This window comes from Heptranchias perlo, chromosome 9, assembly GCF_035084215.1.
Source record: "Heptranchias perlo isolate sHepPer1 chromosome 9, sHepPer1.hap1, whole genome shotgun sequence".
In the NCBI taxonomy this organism is placed as follows: Eukaryota; Metazoa; Chordata; class Chondrichthyes; order Hexanchiformes; family Hexanchidae; genus Heptranchias; species Heptranchias perlo.
In genome coordinates, this window is record NC_090333.1 from 69,657,658 (window position 1) to 69,678,277 (window position 20,620).

The window sequence follows — 20,620 nt, forward strand, 5'->3', positions numbered from 1 at the left end:
CAGATCCCTATCGCTATCAGAGATGGCTCGAGAGGCCCAAGATCGGAGAGGGGGAACACTCTTTCAAAAAAAGTGCTAGTTTCACTCTCAACAAAACAAACACTAAGCAAGGTTTTCATTTCTGAATTTATCTCTTCACACCGGTCATTATAAATTATCTAGAATGATTTACCTCAAGGGGTGCACCACTCTAAAACACTGGGAGCTCTTAAGGGAATCTTTGGAGGTAGATAAACACACATTATGTGACAACACATCTACAGAAATCTAGAATATGTGAATGTGTACATTAGGATCAATCTTCTTACCTCTTTCCAGATGTAATAATGGCTCAGGAAGCAGCCTATTTCTCCCCGTGTCAGTATTCTTCCTGAATATGGGTCATGATACCCTGGCAACATTTCAATGTTAAGTGCTTTCAGGTGGCTTGTGTTGAGGGCTCTGTGTGTACAAAACATGTGTCACATTATACCGTGTTTCTTTTAAGACACAATATGGAGCGCAGTCCTTCGTGGCACTGGAATAACCTGGAATGAAAACGGAGCCTGCAGTTTTTCCTGTCATTATCATGCCCCAGTTCTACTGCATCAGATCCAATGGAAAGCCTGCAACTTAGGTCTATGTCAATCTTATATTACCGTACAATTTGGTGGCATGTGGAACACTGTTTGAAAACCTGTCCTGAGCCGCTAGTGATGCGTACTGGTTGCAGCATAAAGCACAAGCCTGCGTATTCAATATCAAGTCACCTCAACATTGGCAAGACCAAAGCCATTCTGTTGGGTTCCTATTAAAAGCTCAGCACTGTAGCCTCTTATTTCATCCCCACTTCCTGCTGGTCACAATCTGAACCGGACAGTTCACAACCTCGGTGTCTTGGTTCAGCCTGAGCCTAGTTTCAAGGTCTACATAGGCCGTGTATGTCCACCCCCACATCATTACCACCTGTCTTTACCTCACCCCCACTGCCATTGAAACCTCCAATACTTTCTTCACTGGTCTCCCAAATTCCGCTGTCAAAACCTCTCTCCCATCCTTCTCAAAATCTATCTCTTTGACCACTGCTCTCGATTCTTCTCCTATTGCTGCTCGGCATCCATTTTTGACTCTTGTGAAGTGCTTTGGAATGGAACTGGTTTGTGCTAGCGCCTCAGACAGATTTCGACTGCAAGTATCAACTATCCATTTTCCCAACAATTGTAATGAGCAGTCACTCCTGTCAGTTCTTTTCAAACATGTGGAGGCCAGTGACCACTGCCCTTGTGCATGTGTTAGAGTGAATGGGTTCTCAACAACACCAGCAGGCACTGTGATCATGGCTGCCCGCCTACCCCTGTTGAAGATACACCCAATATTGCATAACTTGGTGCAATATACTGAGGGCAAAGCTCCCACTGCAAAGGCCAGCTTCATTCTCAGGTGGGATTTCTTACTGGTCTCTTGACACTTTTCTATCGATTCTCCAGCAATCTCTTTCTAACCTCATTCCAGCTGTTTTTTGGGTCGTGGCACTTTATTTCTTGTCTATAATTCCCATTTTTTTTTCTCTACTTGTCCTTGGGACCAGATGATGCCACCGAAATAAATGGGAAAATAAACATGGACGTTGGATAAATTATTACCCAAAAGATGAACACGAACTTAAAATATTAATTTGCACACCGAAGCAGAGATTTGAAATGAATACCACGAAGACAAAGTGGGGTTTATTTCTGACACTGTCACTTTATAAAATAATAACAGAAACTATGAGGCAGAATTTTAACTCTCGTGCAGGAAGCTGGTGAACTGCAGTGGGAGGCCCGGCATATTTTAACAGCCATATCTCATTAACACCCATCCAAATGGTGAAAGGTGGCAATCAAAGTTAGTGGAAAAGGTGTCAGAATTTTTTTGCCACCATTTTCTCCAATAAATATAATTTTGCCAAAAAAAATCACACTGAAGTAAAGAAATCGGATTTAAGTCTCTGATGGGTAAACAGAATCTTTACAAGGTTATTATATATATTTTACTTCCTTCAGGATTAGTACTTACTTCCCATCCACAGCATCTACCACCTTGACTTCAATGTCCTGTTCGTAAAGTGTGCGGAGCATTCGTTCCCTCCTGTCTGTTCTACGCTTGAGATTGATCATGAAGATCTAAACACAAGTTCACATTAGCTGATCACCATTAATGATCTGGCAATAATTACACACTATTTTAAAGTTCCTCTCAGCTTACTGTATTTTTATATACTACTGGTTTACAAAGTAAGTAAGAGCAATAGATTAGTCAATGGGATTATCGTGCTACTCTGTCAGTCAACCCAGTAAATTCTCTTGCTCTGTAGTTTTTGCGGTCGGATGTGGAAAGGCAAATGTAATGTATGAAATTGCAAACAAATTTATTTTACAGAAGCTTGAGAAATCAATTCGACATGTTACTCATTTTGTTGCTGGTTGAGCCCAATATTTTATCCTCATTCAGAGATTAGGAAGCGACATGTATGACAAGTCTGATCCCTGTGCTGAGGTCCTAGGGATGATAGGCCGGGGGAGAGGGGAATAACTGATCAGCTGGTGTGTGTACAATTTCCTGAGCACAACGTCCAATCGCGACCCGTGGTAGCTCATTCAGGTGGATAGAATACACGGTGCATACACAGCTCCCCATCTAGGGTTGCCAACCCTTCAGGATTGCCCAGGAGCCTCCAGGAATTAAAGATTAATCTCCTGGGCACTGTTGCGAGCAACCCGAGAGAAAAAAATCATAGGGGGCATTAAAAAAGGTGTTATTTTTAAAAAATTTCTTTGAACACTTTTGTTTATTAGTTATAAAAATATCAGATATGGGGGAAAAAGGGCTGTTTGACCGGCAGTCAAGAATCATCCAATCGGGTAATGAAGAGTCCGTTCGCTTTCCAATTGGTGTGGGAAGGCAGTGCACTGTGAGGATGGACAGGTCGGGCGACCAATGGCGGAAGTGTTGGGGCGGGGCGGTTGAAGGCAGGAGGTCATGTGATGATACCTCCAGGAATATGTCCAACCAGAGTCGGCAACACTATCCCCATCAGGACCATGGTAGGAATGGTTTCAATTAAGTCAGATAAGTGAATACATGGGATGCCCATAAGAAGGATTGTGGAGTGCAGTATAGTGTGTCACAGAGTGATAGGATGTGGGTTCCCAACTGCAGTTCTCCTGTATCGTGCTTTCCCATCTCAGCCATACTGTTGTGGGAGGTGCTGAGCAAATGCCAGTGTGGAAGAGCAGGTCAGAGGGGATTTACCCAGGCCACAAAGTCTAATTGTTGGAAATAGGCACATCCTGAGGTAAAAAGAGGCTTTTGTTGAGGAAAGGTTGTAGATGGGCAAACTGCTTGTAAATCCCCAGCTCTTCTCCATGGGGAGAGAGAGGCCAGTATTCAGGTCAGGAGATACCAGCAGGAAATGACTGACTTTCTTTCTCCCTTTTTTCTATCTGTTTCAAGATGCTACTTGTTCTTTGGTAAGTTCCCGTCTAGTTACAATTTGTTGGGGTTGACGTCCGAGGCATTTAAGTGTTTCACAGGTTTTGCACGCAGAACACTTTCAATTGTGACTGATGTGCTCGACTTTCACACATACTGATTTTATGGAGACAGTATCGTGAGCTGGAACAGAGGGCAGTGAGAGAAAAAACATTTCATCAGTCAATACATTTAGAGTGGGCTCAACGGGCCATTCAGATACAATTTGAATTAACTGCTGTTAAGCAAACAACTCAGGCTGCAGTCATTAATTAACCATGATGTGGAGATGCCGGTGATGGACTGGGGTTGACAATTGTAAACAATTTTACAACACCAAGTTATAGTCCAGCAATTTTATTTTAAATTCACAAGCTTTCGGAGATTTTCTCCTTCCTCAGGCAAATGTTTCAAGATCTCGAAACATTTGCCTGAGGAAGGAGAAAATCTCCGAAAGCTTGTGAATTTAAAATAAAATTGCTGGACTATAACTTGGTGTTGTAAAATTGTTTACAATTAATTAACCAGTTCATTAATCAGGCCTTCTAAAATTTATGGAGTGATTTTGATTATAAAATTTATCAAACTAACCTCCAGCTTGATATACAATCAGGGGCTGGCCTAATGCCTCAAGTGCTGTTTCATTTATAACAGCACTATACTTTTCTTTGATTATTTGCATAGCTATGATCCAGAGTATTTCAAAAGGGCACTTGTACGGAAAAAAGCCATGACTAGAGAAGCAACAGAATTGAAGAGCAGGATTAGCTGGAACTAATCTCAGGGTTTTAACCCAGCAAGGGGCTGGACCACTTAAGAGAGAGATCCATTAGCATTGGTTCCCAAACCTTCTCAAAGTTTGTTTAAGTCATATTCTAGCCTCTTCCAATTAAATAGCAAGTCTTTGTCAAGCAATTCCACTGAACTACCCTTTCATTCATTGCTATGCAAATAATCAAAGAAAAGTATAGTGCTGTTATAAATGGAACAGAGCTTGAGGCATTAGGCCGGCCCCTGATTGTACAGCAAGCCGGAGGTTAGTTTGATAAATTTTATAATCAAAATCACTCCATAAATTTTAAAAGACCTGATTAATGAACTGGTTAATTAATGACTGCAGCCTGAGTTGTTTGCTTAATGGCAATCAACTTATTCATTACTGCTACAATGTCAATGGGCCAGACTATGCTGTCAAAGTAATGGTGAGGCTAATGGTGCTCACCGTTAATTATGCACAAATGCTACAGAATCTACAGGCGAGGGGCAGGTGCGCGGTTAAATGCGGATATCCAAAAGTTGCTGTCCGAGTTGCGCCACTCTGCTGTTAGCTTCGTGAAAATGGCATCTCGCTGTCTGTCACCATTGATAGGTGTGAAGTTCCTGTATTTGCGTGGTAGATACGAACTAAACTCGCCACAGAAAGTTAAGTCTTGTCCATTTCAGTCTAAGTACCCTTTTAACAAGGTAATAAGTGTTAATTACTGCCAGTCAACCTCTCTGGTACTGAAAATGAACTGTTCCAATGTGGAGTCTCATTCCTTCAGGTTTTAATTGTTGTTGGAGATTTTAAAAATGTAAAATTTTTAATTTAGTTATTTTATTTAAATCTTTATTTCTTTCTGTACCTGATTTGACATTGAATTCATCCACTCTAATTTATACTTCCTTCTCAGTCCTTGCGCTGTTTAATTTCACAATCCTTCAATCTGATTAGTTAAGGAGATACCCAGTTGCTTGCCCTGTTCACGCAGGTCCCAGATGCCATGTTCCCCTCCCTGCGATGTTATTAGCTCACACTTTCAGCAATTTGCCATGCAAAAAAAAAATTTAAACCTAAACGGGCAAGGGCAAGTCTAACTAATGGCAGACGCTGTTAGATACCGTGCCGCAGCAAATTATGATCCAATGTTTTTAATGATGAGACCTTCTTAGAAATAAGTTTGACAACTGAATGTAATATAAAACAACCCACTTATGTCAATGTAGTCTATTATACTCCATTACTATAGCTGAATCAGTACTGGATGATAGGGTTTCATCGACACATTAGAAAATAAAAATTGAGATCCCATTACACCTTGGAAGATTACTATTCTTGTGGAATGATCAGTTTGCTAATTTAATTCTGAACAAAAGCCAGTGCTTGTTGAAACTTTGAACCTGATTCGAAGAATCTTATCAGTAGAATTTGTGTCCTAAACACTTGGTTTGGTACAGCAAAAATCATTTTAAAAATGCTGATCGTCATGCGAACTCTCTTCATGGTCTTTTATACTTCAGCAGTTGTTTCTGACCAGAAGTTCAGCAATGTCTATGTTGCCCTTTCTCTCACCTCATCAAATCCCAGCTTGTCTGGTTGTTTGGGAGGTACAGAAACATGTATGGAAGGCTCCACGGGAGGATGGTCGACTGGAAAACAAAGATCCAGTTAACAACGTACACATTTAACTGTGGTTTATAAAATGTCAATATTACCAAGCAAATTTAGCACATCCTTTTTAAATGATTGGCAATTCTTTATGACTTGATTGAAACTGAATATAACTGTAGCAGTTCAAAAAAACAATTCAGGAAATGAGCTGAAGAAAAGATGCCACTGCACCATGTTAGAAGTCAGATGGATTGAAATGATGGATGAGTGGTTTATAAAAGCTCTTTCAACCCTGGGATGTAGTTTTGTCAGTACAAAATAAATACAAACTTAATATTATTTACCTTGGTTGATGTTTTTTTCTCATCTTTTTGCCAATGGGGATATCTTGGGCAACAGTGATGAACAGGTGGACATTATGTAATCAAATCATGTGACTAGTTCAGGTATGACATTGCACTACATGATTTGAACAGTTGACGAGATTGGGATTTATTTCACTGCAAGCTCAAGTTAATAACATAACTTGTACAAAGGATAATAGATATCTGGAAATGACAGCATGACAGTAATTTAATCTAGAGTTTAGATTGTGTCATAAACACACTCAACTGATTCAGAAACATGATATGAACAGAGATGAAATCACTGCCTTGGCATCACTCAGTGCATCTTGTGTTACTATAATATATATGAAATATTTTACAGGGTGATTTAATTCTGTTTGTGCGTTGCCAGCTCAGACACCAAATAAAGATGAACTTTGTGCTGAGGACACACGACATGTTCACACTCAAAGACTGAGAGACAAGCACTACTTCTTTATAGAGAAATTCTAATGACAATATACAAGCCAGGCAAGGAGGTCAGATGCCATCACAAAGCAAAACAGATTATCTGGTCATTATCACATTGCTATTTGTGGGACCTTGCTGTGTGCAAATTGGCTGCCACATTTCCTACATTACTACAGTGACTACACTTCAAAAGTACTTCCTTGGTTTTAAAGCGTTTTGGGAAGTCTTGAGATCATGAAGGGTCTATATAAATGCCCTTCCTACTTGCATTTCTTTAGGCATCGAGTTACATCAAAATTACAGCACAGAAACAGGCCATTCGGCCCAACTAGTTTGTGCCGGCGTTTATGCTCCACACGAGCCTCCTCTCTCCCTACTTCATCTAACCCTATCAGGAAAGCATGACTTTCCCTTCTGAAATCCATGCTGACTATTCTTTATTATATTTTCGTTCTCTAGATGTTTATTACATGTCCATTATCTTTCCTGCCATCAACGTTAATCTAACTGGTCTATAGTTCCCAGGACTTGTTCTATTTCCCTTTTTAAATATAAGAATAACATTAGCTGTCCATCAGTTCTCTGGCACTTCTCTCTTTTCTAGTGAATTTTTCTATGTATGTAATAGCGCCTCTGCTATCGCCTCCCTAACTTTTTTTAATATTCGCGGATGCAATCCATCCGAACCAGGGATCTTATCCTCCCTTAGTTTGATTAGTTTATCAATTATCTCCCCCCTTTCTATCTTGAATGTTTTAATATCGTTTTCGATCTCTTCTTCTAATGTCCTGCCCACTTTATTAGTCTCCCTGGTAAATACTGAGGCAAAGTAACTATTCAGTAGTTCTGCCATTTCGCTGTCGTTACCTGTGAGTTTATCTTGTGCATCCCTTAGTGGCCCTATCCCTATTTTGATTTTTCTTTTGTTATTTATGTGTCTGTAGAATGCTTTACTATTCCTTTTTATATTCCTTGATAATTTAAGCTTGTAGTTCCTCTTTGCTTTCTCAATCGTTTTTTTGACTTCTTTCCTAACCTCTTTGTATTCCCTTTATCATCCACTCCTTTATTGTCTATATACTTAGACTTTACCTTTAGTTTCAATTTTACCCTTATCTCATTATTCATCCTTGGTGCTTCATTATTGGCGAGTTTGTTCTTGTTTTATAGTGGGATATATTTCTCCTGAACTCTATTGATCACTGTTTTAAATATTACTCACTGCTGTAAATATTACTCACATTTTTGTCTGTCATTTTTTTCCAGTTTACCTTCCTTAGTTCCATTCTCATCCCCTAAAAAGTAGCTTTTTTCCATTCTATTACTTTGGTCTTTGTCTTACTTATGTCTTTCTCAATCATTATTATAAACCTTATTATGTTGTGATCGCTATTGCCTAGATGTTCCCCAGTGCTAACTTCTCTTATCAGTTCTGGTTCATTTTCCAATACCAGATCCAGCAGTGATTCCTCTCTAGTTGGGCTTTTCACATACTGGGTAAGAAAGGAGTCCTGTACACGCTGTAAAAACTCCATTCCCTTTTCTCCTTTCCCTACCTCTTCTTGCCAGTTTATTTGGGGGTAGTTGAAATCTCCCATTATTATTATTTGATGTTTTTTACTCATTTCATAGATTTGTCTTCATATTTCATCCTCCACTTCCCTTCCACCATTAGGTGGTCTGTAGAATATGCCTATTAATATGATTGATCCCTTCTTATCCTTTGTCTCAATCCATATGGATTCTGTTTCTATCTTAAATGTTACTTATGTCCCTTTTTTCTATTACCATTATAGCTAACCCCCTACCACCACCTTCTTCCTTTCCTATCCTTTCTAAATACATTATATCCTGCAATATTTAACTCCAGTCCTGTTCCTTATGCAGCCATGTTTCAGTTATCCCTACCACAGCTGGCATTTTTCCTTTTGCAAGCAATCTTTAGGATCAATCTTTTGTGTCCTGTTGATGGTACACAGACTTCCATGGCATTTTCTTTTGGAGTGTTGATCTGAGGTCGCTGTGGTGTCCTTATCAATATAGACCTAATCTCTACTGGGGGAATTTTTCCTTCTGCTCCTTTATTTTTAATAGTGTTTTTTCTTTCCACTTCACATGTCACAGGCCCCTGTTCGCGCTGATTCTCGGAAAATCAGCTGATTTCAGATCAGCAATCCTCCCTCAACCCTCACCACCCAAACCAAGTCATTCGTTCATTCTCTGTGGGTGAGGCCTTGCTGTGTTCTCTGTCTACCCTTTACATTAGGTCACCATCCTGCAGGGTGAAAGGGGGAGGGGCACACTGGCCTAAAAAATAAGACCACGCAGAAACATGTTAAAAAGATGACGAGGGGGCTGGAAAATGTACCAAAACAAATTGTCAAAAAAAAAATCAACATTTTCAGGGAGATACCCCCCTCCCAACTCCAGACCCCCTCCAAAAAGTTCATGGACCACTGCACTCCCATTATAACTACTTATTTTCACGTGTCATTCGGGAGACCATTGAAATCCAATGGAATTAAAAGGAATTTAATTTATTGGGCCAGAGTTTGCTGGAGCAGGACATCTCACGGTGTGCCCGGTTAGTTAGACTTCTTCCCTCACCCTTCAGCTCAAAAATTGTTTTACCTGTAAGTTGCTGGGAGTGCGAGCTTAGAGTCAAACCAGAAACAGAAAGAGAAATAAACTGAGGGAAAGATTGGATTAAGAGTGAGAGAAAAAAGAGATAGAACGGAAAAGTAAGAAAAAAAAATTAAAATTGACATTTTAAAATTCTCCAACTACAATTCACTACTGGAAGGAATGAGATTCCACACTTTTAATTGTTCACTTTCTGAGCCAGAAAGGTTGATTGGCAATCATTATCAATTACCATGTCGTTATCAGTGTACTTACACTGGTAATTACTAGATTAACTTTCTGTGGCGAGTTTATGTGCAAATTAATGTGTAAATGCAGCAACTACATGAAACTCATGGGGAGGTCAAGGGTGAGATGCCGTTTTCTCAAAGCCAATGGCAGAGCGGCACAAATGGGCCAACAAATTGTGACGATTTGCAATTCACGGAATATCTCTTCCTCGCCACAAGTTGCTGGCTGATTTGCACATTAATAGTGGCATGCGTTGTTCACACACTGTTATTTTTTCAGCAAATTCTGGCCCATACAGTTGCCTTGAAATGGTGGCCTTGATCACAGCTCTGACTCAGAGATACTTTCCAGTTGTATGCTGTTTTTTTTGTGCTGTCAACTTTTTGGGGGTCGTGGAAGCTTCTTTGAAGAAATTCTACAGAATATCCATGTTTATTAGGTTGGCATGTATGCTTTCCATGCTTGTGGGACAATTCTCTCAACATTATGTGGCTGAGACCAGTAAAAATATTTCTGCTTAATTTAGGGACAATTTGTTGAAATAGTCTTTGTAACTTATCTGGAAATCCTGCAGCACGTCCCTGAGAAAGGGAGTGAATGACATCTGCCAGAGCAGGAGTACAGGTAGAAGTGCTTTAAACAAAAGTAATCAGCTGTTTCACCTCCATATGGTTGACCGATTACCGTCTACATTCTTAATTCAAAGTTGCTTAATTTAAATTATCTGATAATTCCACTTGTTTCCACTTAAGGGGGAGTCCAAAACTAGGGGCCATAAATATAAGATAGACACTAATAAATCCAATAAAGAATTCAGGAGAAACCTCTTTACCCAGTGAGTGGTTAGAATGTGGAACATATTATAACATGGAGTAGTTGAGTGAAAAGCATAGATGCCTTTAAGGGGAAGCCAGATAAGTACATGAGGGAGAAAGGAATAGAGGATATGCAGATGGGTTAGATGAAGTAGGGTGGGAGGAGGTTCGTGTGGAACATAAGCACAGACACAGACCAGTTGGGCTGAATGGCCTGGTTCTCTGCTGTAAATTCTACGTAATTCACTAAATTCTCACTTTGGTTAATTCAAATTATTGTTCTTTTAGCACAAAAAAAAGCAAATTCAAATGATCAGAAGTAGACTGCACCTTGGCTCTTTCTGATGGGTGTGAGTAGGTCTCTGAGTAGGTTTTCTACAACCTTCTAATGCCACGTGGTAGATCCAGTCCGAAGGAGCTCAATAGTGTTAGTTTTGTTCATGTCAATGGGGATAACATTGAGCCCACTGTCACTAGGACAGCTACAAGCCTCCCCCCACCTCCACCCAATGAAGGAGGACATCATTAATCAATAATAGGTGGCCTATTCAATTTAAAACTTTACATGGGTAAATTTTGAAATGAAAATTTGGCACAATGAAGCTGTTAATGTCCTGCGGTGCCGACCGATAAGGGAAAGCTTCAAGTGAACTGGGGATGTCATGTTTGTCGTTATAATTTTTTTATTTAAAATTAGTTCATGGGATGTGGGCGTCGTTGGCGAGGCCAGCATTTATTGCCCATCCCTAATTGCCCTTGAGAAGGTGGTGGTGAGCTGCCTTCTTGAACCGCTGCAGTCCATGTGGTGAAGGTGCTGTTAGGAAGGGAGTTCCAGGATTTTGACCCAGCGACGATGAAGGAACGGCGATATATTCCCAAGTCGGGATGGTGTGTGACTTGGAGGGGAACGTGCAGGTGGTGTTGTTCTCATGTGCCTGCTGCCCTTGTCCTTCTAGATGGTAGAGGTCGCGGGTTTGGGAGGTGCTGTCGAAGAAGCCTTGGCGAGTTGCTGAAGTGCATCCTGTGGATGGTACACACTGAAGCCACAGTGTGTCGGTGGTGAAGGGAGTGAATGTTTAGGGTGATGGATGGGGTGCCAATCAACCGGACTGCTTTGTCCTGGATGGTGTTGAGCTTCTTGAGTGTTGTTGGAGCTGCACTCAGCCAGGCAAGTGGAGAGTATTCCATCACACTCCTGACTTGTGCCTTGTCGATGGTAGAAAGGCTTTGAGGAGTCAGGAGGTGAGTCACTTGCTGCAGAATACCCAGCCTCTGACCTGCTCTTGTAGCCACAGTATTTATGTGGCTGGTCCAGTTAGTTTCTGATCAATGGTGACCCCCAGGATGTTGATGGTGGGGGAATTCGGCAATGGTAATGCCGTTGAATGTCAAGGGGAGGTGGTTAGACTCTCTCGTTGGAGATGGTCATTGCCTGGCATGAATGTTACTTGCCACTTATGAGCCCAAGCCTGAATGTTGTCCAGATCTTGCTGCATGCAGGCACGCATGCATTATAAACAATTACTTTTACTTGCAGGAAAGCTCCTTGATCCTTACAATGCCAGCGTGGTCCTTGCTCCACAGAAACATTCCCAGTTTCCTGTCTAGTGTCCGGATCAATACATGACAAAGAGGAAGACCCAACTTATTACCAAAAGTATGACATGGTACTTTATTGCCAATTATTGCTTTAATGGCTGTAACGCCCCCCCCAACGGTGGTTGAATGTGTTTCCGCATAGCCCAGGTTCAAATAGTGTATCAAAACTCATTGTCAAGGCTCATGCAAGAATAATGGCCACTTGAACAAGATACCAGAGGGAAACCCAAGGAACCAGAGGGAAACCCAAGGAACCATACTCACGCAAGGTATCAATGCCTTCAAGGTCGGAGGGGAGCAGAGAAAGTTGGCATGAAAAAGAAAAAGAGGCTCCAAATCCACGCATGGTGTGAAAGCATGATCACAAATGCACATTTAGCACTTCAACTGCTACCTCATTAATCAGCAGTAATTACTAAGATGTGCTAAATGCCGCTATAAATGTGAAATCTCAGCTTCTCTAGTGTTACATTATGAGTTTGCTACATTTTGAATTATTTCTTTGCAGTCTATGAGGCAGAGATAAAAAGTATGTTAATTGCTAAATCTTTGTCTCGATTTCCAGCCCTGAGCAAATTCCTTCAGGGATTCATAACGGGCCAAGCGAACAGCAAAGTGTCACGGGTTCTTCAATAAATCGGAAAGTTGATAAGCCGCAATCTTGTCCTCAGTAGCTCAGTGAGTAAAAGGTATCAGGTGGCACTGAGCCACACAGATCAAGAAGTCCCTGGGTTTTATCCATGTTTCCTACTAAGTTAACCAGCCTCAGCCATTGTGGGTGCTACAATTGGCCACAGCCCCCCACAAGCTACAGCATGGAAAAACTGGCAAGGTTCAGGCTTGCTATACATAGTGACCATTGCTGGAAGTCCGCATATATGGGCAACTGGTTGAGGTTAGATATGGAATTGGCTGTAACCCTCCTTGTAAGAACAGTCCAAGAACCTCTTTAACGAGGCTGCTAATGCCCTAATTACGCCACGTTAAAATCGCCCTCAAAGTCACTCTCCTGCGACGTGCATCAAATGGGAACTCACCGAATGATTCACGTGTCCTCGTGTTGTAAAAATGATCGCAGAGCAGCATAATCTTCACTGGTAGAGTAGCGCTGAAGTAAACTGCAGATGAACTGTGCTCATTTTCTTTCTTTAAAGTCCAGCCCATACAAGTGAAGCCCACTGCTCACTTTCTGTTTCTCTCATCACTGGAAAAGGTCAAGATGCCTGAAGGGATGTCAGTGTTGGGACTTCATGAATTTACAGCTGTTTTGCCCACAGCTCCTCTATCAGTTCACCGAATTTTATGGACCATGATTCTCTTCAGTGTCGTATCGGCATGTGAACAGACCCATCTGTCATTATTACTGCTCCCCGCCTAACGTTAATGAACTCGGAGTCAACTGGACACCTGGGCATGTCAAACAGTCAACATTTTCCAGCTTTATCCAGCTAGAATAAAGCCTCGTACAAACTTAAAAGTCAAATCTACATCGGCTAGTGTTCTTTTTATTAAAAAAAACTACTATTGAATGACTTTAAAGGTGCTTTTTGTACATCAAAGGGATAAATATGTTTAGCTTTCACGTTACAATATCGGCCCAGAATTTGCTGAGAAAATAACGCTGAGTTTAATTCGCACGCTGCTGTTATTAGTGTGTAAATAACCCAGCAATTTTAAAATTTCTTTCTTACTTTTCCATTGTCTCTTTTCTCTCTCTCTCTATCCAATCTTTTTTCCCCTCTCTTTCTGTATCTGATTTGACTCTAATTCACCCTCTTTCGTTCTCAGTCGTTCCTCTGTTTCTTTCTCTATCCTTAAATCTCATTGATTAAGGAAATAGACTGTTGGCCCCATCGTTCACCAAGGTCCCAGATAGACCACTGACCTTCCGCAAACATGTTTCGAGCTGAAGGGTGAAGTTAAAAAAATAAATCTAACAAACGGGGCATGCCATGGAACGCTCCGTTCCAGCAAAATCTGGGCCATTATTTTTCCTGATTACATCTGTCATCTTGAACTTAAATTACAGTCTACTAGGCTAGTTAGATTACAAAGTTTTCCATTGGTGGAAAGTGGTTTTAGCTTTTGTGAGCAATCGTTCAAAAGTGTCCATATTTTTCTACAACCGTAAATAGTACTTGTGGGTGGGGCAATTGGGTTGCTGTAAAATCTCTAAAACAGGTATTGAAAAAACAGTCGTGTTGTTTTCACAGATCCTGATCTACCTCTCCCCAACTCTTCACTTCTTTGCTTCACATGTCAGGCTATGATACTAACTTTCACTGTCATGTGCCATGCATTCAGATCCAGGCTACATTTATACCATAAGTGCAACATTGGTGTGAAGCCAGACAGCTTAGCACCAATACCATAGCTGTAGTGTGAATAGACCCTTAGAAATTACAATTCAACCTTCATAAGAAAAAATACTAAGCAATAACTTGGAACAAAAGTTGCAACTTAAATTGTTATTCAACATACTGGGTTGCTTCATTATGTGAAAGGTACTATATAAATACAAGTTATTTGATATATCAATGAAAAGAGTATTACTTTAAATTAGCCGGAACAATTGGAGCTTTCATTATGGAAATCGGTAGATTTTTGTTAGGTAAGGGTATCAAGGGCAATGGAGCTAAGGCAGGTAAATGAAGTTAAGGTATGGATCAGCCATGATCTAACTGAATGATGCAGCAGACTCGAGGGGCTGAATGGCCTTCTCCTGATCCTATGTTCCTAAATCTACATTTGGGTTTAAGCCTTGAAGGAATATATAGAATTATACAGCACAGAAACAGGCCATACGGTCCAACTGGTCTATGCCTGTGTTGATGCTCCACATGAGCCTCCTCCCATCTTACTTCATCTCATCTTATCAACATATCCTTCTATTCCTTTCTCCCTCATGTTCTTATCCAGCTTCCCCTTAAATGCTAATCGCCTCAACTACTCCATATGGGAGCGAATCCCACATTCTCACCGCTCTGAGGAAAGAAGTTTCTCCTGAAGTCGTTATTGGATTTATTAGTGACTATCTTAGATTTATGGCCTAGATAGAAACAGCTGGAGAAGCTCAGCAAGTGAGGTAGCATCTGTGGAGAAAGAAACAGAGTTAACATTTCAGATCGAAGATCTTTCGTCAGAACTGAACGATGTTAAAAGAGTTAAAGTTTTTAAGTGAATACAGAGCCAGGAAAAGGGCAGGGGGCGGGGGGAGTGGAGGGGAGGAAAGAACAAAAAAGGGAAGGATTCTGATAGGGTGGAGGGCCAGAGTGATTAAATGACAAAAGGAATGATGGTGCAAGGCAAAAAAGTTAGTAATGGGACAGGTCAAGAAATAAAAGATTGGTCAGGAGTAGCTGTAAATGGCAGCAGCAGAACCATTACCAGCACTAAATGACCGAAAAAATGGGAGCATGGTTATGATCTGAAGTTATTAAAATCAATGTTGAGTCCGGAAGGATGTAAAGTGCCTAAACGAAAGACAAGGTGCTGTTCCTCGAGCTTAATTGGAATTGTGTAAGAGGCCGAGGACAGAGAGGTCAGAGTGGGAGTGGGACGGGGAATTAAAATGGGAAGCGACCGGCAGGTCTGGGTCACGCTTGTGGACATAGCGGAGGTGTTCAGCAAAGCGATCACCCAATCTGCGTTTGGGCTCCCCATTGTAGAAGAGACCGCATCATGAGCAGCGAATACAGTATACTAAACTGAAAGAAGTACAAGTAAATCACTATTTCACCTGGAAGGAGTGTTTGTGGTTCTGGACGGTGGGAAGGGAGGAGGTGAAGGGGCAGGTGTTGCATCTTCTGCGCTCGCACGGGAAGGTGCCGTGGGGAGGAGAGCGGGTGTTGGGAGTAATGGAAGATTGGACTAGGGTGTTGCGGAGGGAACGGTCCCTTCGGAATGCTGAAAGGGGAGTGGAGGGGAAGATTGTTTGGTGGTGGCATCGCGTTGGAGGTGGTGGAAATGGCGGAGGATGATACATTGAATGTGGAGGCTGGTGGGGTGGAAGATGATTCAACATACCATTCTCCGCCATTTCTGCTACCTCCAGCACGATTCCACCACCAAACACATCTTCTGACAAAAGGTCTTTGACCTGAAACATTAACTCTTTCTTTCTCCACAGATGCTGCCTGACTTGCTGAGCTTCTCCAGCATTTTCTGTTTCTATTTCAGATTTCCAGCATCTGCAGTATTTTGTTTTTGATTATATTGATTGCTCATAGTTTTGTTCTCCCCACAAGTGGAAACGTCTTCTCATATCTATCCTATTGAACCCCTTCATAATTTTAAAGACCTTTATCGGATCACCCTTCAGCCTTCTCTTCTCTAGAGAAAAGAGCCCCAGCCTGTTCAGCCTTTCCTGATAGTTGTTCCCTTTCAGTTCTGGTATCACTCTTGTAAATTTTTTTTTGCACCTTCTCCAGTGCTTCTATATACTTTTTGTAAAATGGAGACCAGAACTATGCATGGTACTCTAGTGTGGTCTAACCAAGCTTCTATACAAGTTTAACATAGCTTCTGCTTTTCAATTCTATCTGTCTAGAAAATGAGAAATACAATACCGACACAGAACATTGTATCCCTGAGGGTTAATGCAGGTGTGTTTGTCCACAATATCCTGTTCCTCATTTTCTTACTGTGTGGCTAAGCCGAGGTTCCCATCCCCATGAAACATCTTTCATGAGGATGGAACTATCTACTGCACAAACCCTAGGCCAAGGTTCACGATCTCTTGTTGTGGCACAGCACTGCTGCAGCACCCTCTAATTTCTAATGGTGGCTCTGGACAGTCTTCCTGTAGTTTCACGAACTCACAATGATATGAAGACAGCTGGATGGGGCTGAGTGAAGACTGTTTACTACTTTTACTTATTTGCACATTTGGGTTCCAGGTGCTAATATTTTTAACATTTCCAACTTTACTAATCCGCAATTTTTTCTCTGAAGCCTGTAGCACAGGGGCGACACATTTCAGCAAGAAAGTTCCCTCACTCCCATCAGGTCACGCAGCATCTCCCAACCCCCATTTTGACCTCAGTACAGCTCCCACCTTTGCACCCTTAAGCAAGAGGGCTGTAGACGGAGTGCACTTAATGCACGCCCGTTGCCATCCACTGCCAAATGTGGCTGGACCATGCCAGGCATCGCTGCACTTCCCTCTCTACTGTTAAATCCCCCAATTGCTCCAAGATCATTTTGGAGGATAGATTCAGTCAATTACTGTCCTGCCCACAGCACCAAGGAGGTATAAACAAATGTGTTTACATGCTTCGTGGGGGGGCGGGGGGGGGGGGTGGGGAGTACTTTAGATTCCCACATATATTCTCCTTTAAAAGGTGCATTTACATTACAACTATAGTGGTTCATGTGCTGCAGTTTTGATTCACGCAGGCACTTATAGGGTAACTGCAGCCTGAATCTGAGTGAGGACCTTACTTGACACCTCTTGGCAAAGGATGTTTAACTCCAATGGAGTTCACTTAACCCCCGATCTACACTCCAAGGTTAGTGTCGGTGCAAAACGGTTTCATCTTTGCGCCAGCGCTAAACCTGTGGATTGTGAATGTGCTGTTAGTCTAAAGAGACCATGTAACAAAAGAGTTACTAGCATCTACTTGGTACCAAATAACCATAGCCATCAATCCCAGTAGAACCAGTTAATGCAGGCATAGCAATCCACAGCACTTCTGCCGCGAATCGAAACATCAAGGTTTGGCATCAGAAATAAACATCTCATTACACAAGAATGCTAATGTAAAATGGTGACTTGAGCCCAGTTTTATTGAAACCCACAAAGTAGCTGAGGCTAACTCAAGGCAGTGAGGCAAAATACCCTTGAACATCTTGACAGGTCAAAGCAGAAACCAGCCCTTCAAATACACGATATAGAAATGTAGACACCTTTCTCTGATCCTGTAGTTCCAGGCCCAGATGCTAAATACTTGTTACTATGATGGTGGGAACTTTGAACGAGATTTGGAACAAAAGGAAGCTGGAAGGAAAAAAAATCTGGGTTTTTCATTTAGTGAACCACTTATCCTTACTGAACCAGTTTACAACCCTGATATAAAAACAGTTCATCACTTTCTTAACTGTTTAATTCAATGAATGAGGAGGGTAGGTGAAGAAATAACCTGGCAGTCTAACTATTTCTCTAATAACAATCAAGCATCTTACTTCTCGCCTGTGTTTTTGCGAAGTTTTTTTCAGAAAGGTTCCACAAAACTCAGTGCTTGGATGATTTAAACAGTATTGGATTGAAAATGTCCCGTGGCAGATATAGAGTTTGTTTCTGCTGGTCAGTAAACTTACTCATTCTTTCAATCAGAACGTGGACAAAGCTTTCGATATCCTCTTGCAATGGCTGCTGGGCCTTTAGGGGCACTGGGAGGTAGCCATAGTGCTCTCTGTTGCATATGTGCATCTGGATCTCTAAAACAAAACAGAGAAACAAAATGATTCAGCATTAGTTCCGTTAGAAGCACAATTTAAAAAAAAAAAAAAATTTGTTCCCAGGATGTGGGCGACAAAGGCAAGGCCATGTTTATTGTCCATCCCTAGTTGCCGAGTTACCGGCGGGTGATAGGCTTCTCCTTGAACCACTGCAGGTGGTGGCGGCGCTGGGTAGGGAATTCCTGGATATTGCCCCAATGACGATGAAGGAATGGCGAAATACGCCCATGTGCACTGATGCCTTCGTAACTAAGACAACATGGAAGCAAATTTACTGATGTCGCACTTCGTGCTCAAAGGAAGTGGTGCCTAATGGCAGCAGTGGTCAAAGAGTTGCTGCTACTGAGCAGTGGGCCTATCCATATGCCCTTTGTAGAATTTAACTGGTAGATTGAGGCACAATCAAGGTGTCCCTCGAATAGAATCTGAACTAGTGACCTGATTTCATAAAGATAGGAATATCCATATTTACAAGACATATTACCCCTCTAGTACAATAAACATATTGTTGCTATATAATTACAGATAAGTCCATTCATATGTCAGCCTGATATTAGTTTGCTCCTCACTGAGTCAGAGTTTTAACTGATACTTTTCAGAAAAGTAGCAGATCAGCAAACACTTTGTGAAAAAAAAAGTTTTCAATAGTACTGGTGTAACAATTCCTGTTCTTTTCTTATTTAATTTTTTTCCTCTTTGCTGATCAAAGTGAGGGATGCCAGTGCTGGGGAGGGGAATACTCTCCCTCTCAAGCACCCAGGGAAAGTATCAAGCACTCCCAGGTCAGGTACAGCACAGCTAGATGCACAGCAAAGCTCCCTGCAGTCTGCCCCAACAATGTGCTCTAGCTCCAGACTCAACCCAAAAAGAGCACCAGACTACACCAGCATGGCACTTCTATCTCCCACACCAACCATTCTTAGGCCTGTCTGACTGACTTTGGCAATTAGTGCTGAATTACGAGTGATGTTGCAGACCTATGCCCACTAGGAACGGCACTAAGACTGCCCGAAATCATTTCACATAGTCAGCAGACAGACTTTCAATCCATCAGTTTGGGCTGGACGTCATGTCCCAGAGATGGAAGGCTGGTGCCTCGCTTGTTGTGCCACCCACTTGTCTCCACCATGGGTGTCTAAGATACACAGGAACCCAACACAATGCATAAGGGTCTCCAGATCAAGTCAGAGAAATTCACACATGTGGGAGTTTGTTTGTCCGATACAGAATGTACACTAGCCCCACTTGCATTAAATCTAGGTTGATACTACAGCACAGTACTGAGGGAGCACTGCCCTATCGGAGGTGCCGTCTTTTGGCTGAGACTTTATACCGAGGCCCCATCTGCCCTCTCAGGTGGAAGCAAAAGCTCCAACACGATACGAAGAAGAGCAGAGGAGTTCTCTCCAGTGATCTGCCTCAACCAACGTCACGATAAAAGATTATCTGGTCATTAACTCATTGCTGTTTGTGGGATCTTGCTGTGCACAAATTGGCTGCTGCATTTCCTACATTACAACAATGACTACACTTCAAAAGTATTTCATGGGCTGTAAAGAGCTTTGGGATGTCCTGAGGTCATGAAAGCAGCTCTATAAATGCAAGTTCTTTCTTTCATAGGGACATGGCCCATTTACCTAAAACTAGAGTTGAGGCGAAGGCTGGAAGGGCCAAGGTTTAGGGACCCCCCCCAAGTGTGTTCAGGGTATTCTGCTGAATTTCAACCAACTAAAACTGTGTGGCCTTATAGAAGAGCACTGGTAGATTTCCCATTGTTTTTCTATTCAAGCAGGCACACGCATACCAATTTCTCATTATCTCTTCAAAGCTGATTAAAACAGGATCAGTTGCAAAAATTGGAATGGACTTGGACCACCATCGCCTCCTCTAAACGGGTTTCTATACAGGAATCAATCACATGATCCCTTCCATTATACAATCAAGAAATTAACAAGTGCAAACTTCTGATAGGCCCAAAGGCAATTTGTCCAGATTTTTGTATTTGAAATTGTGTTTAGACTTTGAATACAGGATAATGGTCTATGATTCAATTTTTTAAAAAGCAAGATTAGGAAGAAGTGTGTTTAAATATTGTGAAACGGTGCCCCTTCACCTTTAGAAACTAGTCCGGCTTTAAAGGAGTAAGATATCTTTTCTGTTGGCTGATAAAAACGACAAGGGAAATCTAGACATCTTGTAAGATAAAAACGTTA

The 20,620-nt window shown here is 41.6% G+C and overlaps 1 protein-coding gene across 1 annotated transcript in view; it reads right to left on the reverse strand.

Moving 5' to 3' along the window:
* The window catches only part of LOC137325527 (procollagen galactosyltransferase 2-like), a 262,241-nt gene that overhangs the window by 17,007 nt on the left and 224,614 nt on the right, over nucleotides 1-20,620 (reverse strand). Inside the window, exons 6-9 of the mRNA XM_067990730.1 lie at nucleotides 18,267-18,386; nucleotides 5,825-5,901; nucleotides 2,038-2,144; nucleotides 309-441 (exon numbers count right to left, since the gene is read on the reverse strand). Of these exons, the coding sequence (XP_067846831.1) occupies nucleotides 309-441; nucleotides 2,038-2,144; nucleotides 5,825-5,901; nucleotides 18,267-18,386 (437 nt within the window). The remainder of the gene's footprint in view (nucleotides 1-308; nucleotides 442-2,037; nucleotides 2,145-5,824; nucleotides 5,902-18,266; nucleotides 18,387-20,620) is intronic.